Here is a 7,372-nt window from a genome sequence, read left to right as displayed (position 1 = left end):
ATTGTTAAAGATGAATGGTTTCCTTATAATTGGGAGGGATGACAAAAATTGAGTTTGTGAGGAAATTGAGGAGAGAATTAGAAAATCTCATATTCCATTAAATTCCCTGTGTTTTCATCTTGTGACTCTCCAGAAACAATGGGAAGCACCTTACCCTTCTTTCATTACCTAACAACTGCATTGTGGGCTACCCTCATATGAGCCATGGCCCAAGCATCAATCATATGGGGCAAGCTATTTGAACCCGGTTTGTTTGTGACTTAACTCGGATCTCCGAGCGAGTCAAAGTTAGTAACTCAATCCTTCAGCCGCTGTCGGGTCCTGTGTTCGACGCTGTCGTGGATTTCGGACAAAAGCCGGCTGCAGAAGAAGAACAACTCAGAGTTTCCAAAACAACGAAAATGGAAGAACTCAAGCTTAATCAAACAATCCGTTGCATTGTCAAACTCGGTCTCTATCTCTCTGAACATAAAGTTTTCAACCTTAACAAGAGCATAACTCCCGTATTCTTGTTTCATTTTCATACTACTGATGCAAAAGTTTCCTTTTTGCTTTCTCTCCTTTAAAATTGGATTTTTGGGTGTTAAACAGGAGGTGCAGCAATCACTTGTAAGAACGAGTTAGAGAAGATCAACGAAGAGAATCTTGAAACAGTTTCATTCCAGTTGAGGCAAGCAATGATTTCGGATTCTTGTTCCAGGAAAGTTATTGGGATGGATTGGAGTAAGAGAGCTGGAGTTTCCGATATTTCTTCTAGTTTAAGTGATTTTGGTGATCTGGGTCAGCTCAACGTGGATCTTAGCAGATTCATTGTTGTGCATGGAGCAGGTGAGCTTTTTGATAGCTTTATGTTTTGATTCATGGGATTTTTTCAGTTGGGTTGTTGTCATAATTGGTTAACAAGCAATGAAATCATTTCCTTTTTGAATGTTTTAAGAGTTGTTATTGGATTTACCGTGGTTGAGCTTTGAAGTGATCTAGAGTTCGTGACTTAATTTCATTTCAAAGATGGGATTTTTATTGATGGTTCAGCTCTTACTTTTTTATGTAATTATGTTGATTGTAGGTTCTTTTGGGCATTTTCAGGCTAGCAAATCTGGGGTTCACAGAGGAGGATTGGAGCAACCTCTAGTCAAGGCTGGTTTTGTTGCAACACGCATTTCTGTAAGATACACTGTTATTTCCCTCGAAATCTTGATGTTATTGGCTTTCTTTAGTTTTAATTGAGTATAAAACACCTTTCTATTGGAGTTGTTTTGATTTCTTAATCATGCTTTCTGCGTTTCATCTATTCCTGTTGTCATTGTCCTGTTTCAGATTTTTCAGGAACATAAACCTTTTTTCTCTTCCCATAGTTATTTTTCCTTGTGGTTCTTTTCCAGGTGACAACCCTTAATCTTGAAATTGTCAGAGCACTAGCTAGAGGTACTGATCTAGTTACCACAACACATCTGCTTTAAAAGCTTGGTACAATGTCCCCCTATGTATGTTTTGCAAATGTTTTTCTATGGTTATGTTAAGTCTGACAGCTATTGCTGATTAAGCTTAACCTTCTTAATCATCTCTAATTTGCTCGACAGGTCTAACAAAACCTAACAATGCTTTCAAATTTACATATATATTTTACTGGTCACATGTAATGTCACATTTTATATTAAGAACACCAAAATTCTCAGGAAAGAGAGACATGTAAATTTCTTAAAGTTATTATTTGTGATTGTGCGGCTTCTGTTGAATACGAGAATGATCATCATAGAGATATGACAGACCACAAGGCTTCACAAATTTAGACTAAGAATACTATACTTGTATTAAGTTGTTTTACAAATTCATATACCATAATTTTTCACATTGTTAGTTTTTGTATTATGCTTCTTGCTCCATCATCCTAGATATAATAAAAATGCCTTTTGCACCTTAACATATTGGGGATCAGCTTTGGTGAGCCTGTCATTGAATAATTGCAGTTATTTGTTTTTCCAGTCTCATTTTTCTGCCCTCTGTTTCTCTGAACATGCAACATATCAGTAAACAAAGTTTGTGCTTATCTTGCAGTGGGTATTCCTTCTATCGGAATGCCTCCATATGCATGTGGATGGTCAACTTCTGAAAGAAACGTTAGTAACATCCATAAATAGTTGTTAGATTTTAAATCAGCTTCTTTGGAGTCTATTTCCCCTTTCCTTTATATTTCTTCTTAGTGGAATCATTTTTTTATAAGCTTTGACCCCTATGCTTCTTCAGGTAGCTTCTGCTGATTTGTCTGGGGTGGCCAAAGCAATTGACTCAGGCTTTATCCCTGTAAGTTTGTTTCAAATTCTACAAACTTGTGATGGTATTTTCATTTAGAAGGAAGCATCTACAAGGCTCTTTCAAGCTTAAAGGTTCTTATATCTATAATTTTCTTTTTATTTCAATTTTGTGGATCAGAAATCAGTTTTAGTAGCGTTTGCATATGAATGCAAGCATGTCCATGAACATTTACTTTGTTTTCCCAATAGAATGTTATATAGACATTGCAGAAATTGCAAATCACAATGTTGTGATTCAAAGTGTATCCTCTGGCATAGTAAGAAGATTTTCTTCTAACAACATAAGGAGAAAAAAGTATAAAAGTTTTGGAGTTAAACAATGTCAAATGCCTTTTTCTACCTCCCTCACCCCCCAATACTTTTTGTTCCAACTGCTGGCCCTTCTTAACCTTACAGATTAAAAGGGGTTGTGGCAATGGTTTAAGATCACTGGTTCCAATAATCCTTTTCCAGAAACCTACTGCTCTACAATAGGACTGGCTATGCCCTGGTAACAGACTTCAGCTTGATAGCAGAGCAGCATCTATCTGATTATATCCTGGTTAGAGTTTCCTAGACATTGTCTAATATGGTATTCATTATTAATCTGTTACATGCTTTCTAGGTTTTACATGGAGATGCGGTACTTGATGATGTGCTGGTATGATCACTCTAAGCCATATCCAAATATCATTTTGTTATGCTCGTATTCCAAAACCTATCTAATTAGTACTTGTTTAATCAGGGATGCACTATTTTGAGTGGAGATGTTATAATTCGGCATCTTGCAGAGCACCTGAAGCCCGAATATGTTGTCTTTCTTGTATCCTTTGGAATTCCAATGCCTTTTTTCCCTGTTATGGATGTAAAACATTGTTTGCTTGTTTTCCATTTAGCATGGAATAAAGACAGATGTTCTGGGTGTTTATGACCGCCCACCAACAGATGAAAACGCAGTTCTCCTGAGAGAAATCGGTGAGCCCTTGCTATTAACTGCAGATATGATGACTTTTATAAATCTGGATGGGCTTGACAGAATTCTTGTCTCTAACAGCCGTGGATGAAGATGAGAGGTGGTCTGTTGTGAAACCAACACTTCAAAGCATGAATACGCAAGGTACATATGTGTCTCATCTTCAGGTTTGTTTGGAGAGCTTTCTACCCTAATATGGTTCAAGCCCCAGAGTAAACATTTTGAATTGTGGAAACAGTTAAAACAACTGCAGCAGCCCATGACACAACTGGGGGAATGGAGACCAAAATATCGGAAGCAGCAATGATTGCAAAACTTGGAATCGATGTCTACATTGTTAAGGTAAAATGGTCAAGTCCCTCTCAATGCTTTTTCTCAACCATCGAGTTCATTTCCATGTTTTTTGCCAAACTTTCCAGGCCGCCACAGGCCACTCGTTGAGAGCCTTGAGTGGGGAACTGATACGTGACATACCCGAAGACTGGCGTGGGACGGTTATTCGTCTCTCGAGAGAATAAATGTTGAAATTGATGTGGACATTCCTTATTGACTTTGCCCCTTAATTGGAGCATATGACTGGTACAATGCACCTGATTGTTGGAAATGTTTGACAAGTCTCCGGACTCAATTTTGTAATCCAATGTAAGCAAACTAATAAACATAATTTTTCCTGTTAATATTCTAAGCTGTAGTGCCATCATTGCTTCCCCCGCTGGAGCAAATCTCAATAAGTATCATATTGCAGCTTTGGGCAAAACAGGATCACTACCCTGAGTCCTGCATTTGCTGGGTAAGGAAATTGAAATGCAATGAGTCTGCCCATTCACCAAAGCAATTCACGGCTGTTTTTAACTTTGAAGCAACAATTTAAAGTAGTAAATGAAATTAGATTGGAGGCAACAATTTAGATTTTTTCCCAAACCAGTAACATTGCAAATGCAAATGAAACCATAAACAAGAAAGAGAACAAATTCGGGTATCAGACAGTAATTGAACAACATAACAAAAATATTGTTCATAGAAGGCTAAATAATAATGGCGAAGTCATCATATATTAGCTTGGAGGCCACATCTTTATCAAGATGTTCCTGAAACATAACCTCCCACTTTTTCAAACCCATATAGAACCCTTCAGTACGAAGTAAAAACCTAGTATTTATGTCTCATTTGGATTTCAAAGACTTGGGCAAATGAGCAGTGTTGAGGATGTAGGGGCATTTTATTTGGGGCCAATGTCCTTCAAAGCACAGATCTGCTCCTCTCCCATCGCAGACATGACAGTCACAACCAGATCTTTCCCTTCAGCAAATCCATCCTTGATCTGCATGACCAAAACAAGACAACACTTTAATATCTCTGTAATGGGAATAACATCACATGCTATTGGTTTCTTCAGACCAATTGTATAGACATCAGGATAAAACCATCTTTGACAATCCAAATGAACTTAAAGAGGAATTCACTGGATTCAGGACAGCAAAAAGACACAAACCAGACATCATTTAACATGCAGGCTAACCTGTGTAAGCAGATTCTCATCGGTTGGAAGCCTGAGATCATCCTTGGTGTTACCATTCTCAGTCAGCAGACTCACCTGAAACATTAATAACAATCGAAAACATCATCCAAAGCCATCAAACTTAAAAACCCAATCAAACAAAGCCAAAAGCAGGATCTTACAAATCCATCCTCGGAGATATCAATCAGCTGGTAATCAGTACGGTTGACATGAGGAACCTGCAATAGCAATAAACATCATCATTAGCCTCCGAAAACTACAACATAACACGGTAATAACGGCAGTAAAACTATAGAAAGAGATAGAGACAATATACATCACAGTTGTGAGAGGAGGGAACGATATCTTCGAGCTTCTTGGCAGTGAAGATATCGATTCCAACAAAGTGACACTTCGCATGACCGTGCTTGCCAGTCTTGGAAGTTGAAACTTCGACAACCTGTAAAAACATTCATAAGAAAAATCCCTAGATTATGAACAAGATATACAAAAAAGATAAAAATAAAACAAGAACTTCAACAACAAGCCCCGGATCAGATATTAATTTAGCTGAACAGTAATTAGAGATCAAAGCTTAATAACTCGCAAACGAATTCGGAGATCTAAGGATTATACATAAAAATTTTGAATAGATACACAGAAGAAAAAATCTGTAAGACCTAAAATTAAAAAATTTTACAGATCACTAAGAGAAAAAAGGAGCATAGAATAGGTAAATTTTTGAAAAAAAAAATAGATCAAAAATAGGAAAACCCTAACCTTGCAAGGACGGTTTTTGATGACAATGTAACCGTTCTTACGGATGGTACCGGCCTGCTGAGGATAAGTCTTCGAAGCTCCGGCGTCGGCCTTCGACTCGAAGTGGTGCTCCTCGTCCGACATGACGACGCTCAAGAAATAAAAATCCAAAAGCTTTGGGGAAAGCGAGAGAGAGAGAGAGAGGAGCACAACTTCGAAGAGGAAAATTGGAATGAGAAAAACGAGTAAGAGTGAGGAGAGAGAGACAAAGCTTATATAGCGGTGGAAATTTATAGAAAGTAGGGTTTTATTTATCCTTTTTCATTTTTTTTAATTTTCTCACGTGGCAAACTCTGATCAAACACGTGGATGGTGCTTGGGCCGTCCGATCGTGGGCAGTGTAAATCGGATTGGAAAAATATCTTTCGAAGTTGCGTGCGACGGACGCTGAGCTTGAGATGTTTGCACGTGGGCTGCTTTGGGCCCAGTCACGATTCAATTGGATATTTTTGCATCCCATCCATATTTTAAAAATAAAAAATTTGATAGGTTGCTTTAATTATATTAAATGCAAAATGTTCAAAATTCATTTGTCACCATAGGTAGTACCAAGACATTTAAATTTATAATCACTTACTACGGAGATGACTATTATATGTGACAGATTATATTATTATTAATTAAAGTATTGAACTACCCAGGCTAGCTTTCTATTTGTCAGTTCGCCCATTACTAATTAAATAAATGATCATATTAAATTTTTTTTTGGGATTTAAAAATATTTTAATAACGAAATAAATTTTAAGTTAAGTGAAATTAACAATATAACAGAACTTATTAACAGAAAGTTAATTAAAAAAAACCATAGGACACTACATGAAAAAAATGAAAACCATATAAAATGTAAATAAAATTTATCCTTTTTACAATATCATAAAATTCATTAAATTGAATGTCAATTAGTACATTTCTAATTAAATAACACTGTTAGGTGACTTCTTTATCATAGTCCTTTTTCTTTAATATTGAAAATTAACGTTTCTTCTCTAAAGACAACTGACTAATTAAATAAGCGATAGAAATTTTATACTCTACTGGTCGGCATGAGCATATAAAAAGTAATGGCGATGTTTGACCAACAGAAAAAAACCACGATTGCTCCCACGATGACTTTTTTTTTTTAGCTTAAAAGGGCCAAAAGAGTAATGAGACTATTTTTTTTTTAGCAAAATAAAATGAAACTTTTAAGTATTTGATTCTTATATTTATTTTTAATTATTATTATCTGCTTCTAATCATTGCATTTTACTTTCTTTCTAAGCCAAAAGCAACAAACTCTTCACCGAAAAGAAGACTCCTTTTGTTCTCTCATTTCTCCACTACAGAACGCTACTCGACTAGGTATAACAGGGTTCAAGGGTTTTGTCTTGCATTAATTAATTGAAACCGACAGATTTTATTTCTGTTAACTGAATTTTTAAGACGAACTTCTACACTAAAATTAATTAATAAATAATAAAATTTTGATTATATTTAAATTTTCAACATCTTAATATAATTAACATAAAATTTCTTCTATCACTAACTTCATACTCTCCTCGGGTATAAATATAAGAGACACATGGATTCGACACCGTTTCAGTTATACCTAGTGCAGTTAGCAATAAGCAACTCATAATACCAGACAGTGCATATGCATATGCAAAACAAAGATTAAGCAAAAATTTGGTAAGAAATTCAGACAAAAAAAACAAAAGAAAAATTTGTTAAGAACCTGAACCCACACGTCTTGATCCCTTAAGTCCAAGCAGCAAAACCGGTTTGAATTTACCACAACTGGGGAAGCAAATT

At 36.0% G+C, this 7,372-nt stretch overlaps 2 protein-coding genes across 3 annotated transcripts; one reads left to right on the top strand and one right to left on the bottom strand.

The window, feature by feature from the left end:
• On the top strand, nucleotides 1-3,941 carry LOC110428161 (Amino acid kinase family protein). Of its 2 annotated transcripts, XM_021443887.2 has the most exons (12): nucleotides 1-450; nucleotides 592-828; nucleotides 1,067-1,164; nucleotides 1,383-1,425; nucleotides 2,056-2,117; nucleotides 2,245-2,301; nucleotides 2,917-2,952; nucleotides 3,037-3,114; nucleotides 3,200-3,266; nucleotides 3,346-3,408; nucleotides 3,503-3,606; nucleotides 3,684-3,941. In XM_021443887.2, exons 1-12 carry the CDS (start codon nucleotides 402-404, stop codon nucleotides 3,780-3,782), a joined length of 993 nt encoding a protein of 330 aa, XP_021299562.1. In that variant the 5' UTR covers nucleotides 1-401; the 3' UTR covers nucleotides 3,783-3,941. The 2 variants fall into 2 exon arrangements, with proteins under 2 accessions (XP_021299562.1, XP_089641732.1); XM_089785606.1 differs by lacking the exon at nucleotides 1-450 and having other exon boundaries at nucleotides 687-828; nucleotides 1,087-1,164.
• A 349-nt stretch (nucleotides 3,942-4,290) lies between these two features.
• LOC110428164 (eukaryotic translation initiation factor 5A-2) lies at nucleotides 4,291-5,786 on the bottom strand. The gene is made up of 5 exons (XM_021443891.2): nucleotides 5,543-5,786; nucleotides 5,100-5,222; nucleotides 4,945-5,001; nucleotides 4,784-4,858; nucleotides 4,291-4,585 (listed from the first exon to the last, which is right to left on the bottom strand). Exons 1-5 carry the CDS (start codon nucleotides 5,663-5,665, stop codon nucleotides 4,484-4,486), a joined length of 480 nt encoding a protein of 159 aa, XP_021299566.1. The 5' UTR covers nucleotides 5,666-5,786; the 3' UTR covers nucleotides 4,291-4,483.
• Between the last annotated feature and the right edge of the window lie 1,586 nt (nucleotides 5,787-7,372).

The sequence above is a fragment of the Theobroma umbraticum genome, unplaced genomic scaffold, assembly GCF_002168275.2.
Source record: "Theobroma umbraticum cultivar Fairchild unplaced genomic scaffold, ASM216827v3 scaffold_31.0, whole genome shotgun sequence".
In the NCBI taxonomy this organism is placed as follows: domain Eukaryota; kingdom Viridiplantae; phylum Streptophyta; class Magnoliopsida; order Malvales; family Malvaceae; genus Theobroma; species Theobroma umbraticum.
Note: the sequence above shows the minus strand (reverse complement) of the source record. Positions and strands in the feature narration are given on the sequence as shown.

Excerpts from the sequence above, each read along its gene's own strand:
- LOC110428161 (XM_021443887.2), top strand. The coding sequence starts at position 402 with ATGGAAGAACTCAAGCTTAATCAAACAATCCGTTGCATTGTCAAACTC. Across the intron at positions 1,165-1,382 it reads TTGTTGCAACACGCATTTCT|GTGACAACCCTTAATCTTGA; the intron begins GTAAGATACACT and ends GTTCTTTTCCAG. Across the intron at positions 2,953-3,036 it reads CGGTACTTGATGATGTGCTG|GGATGCACTATTTTGAGTGG; the intron begins GTATGATCACTC and ends TTGTTTAATCAG.
- LOC110428164 (XM_021443891.2), bottom strand. The coding sequence starts at position 5,665 with ATGTCGGACGAGGAGCACCACTTCGAGTCGAAGGCCGACGCCGGAGCT. Across the intron at positions 5,002-5,099 it reads CCTCCTCTCACAACTGTGAT|GTTCCTCATGTCAACCGTAC; the intron begins GTATATTGTCTC and ends TTGCTATTGCAG. Across the intron at positions 4,586-4,783 it reads ATGAGAATCTGCTTACACAG|ATCAAGGATGGATTTGCTGA; the intron begins GTTAGCCTGCAT and ends TTGGTCATGCAG.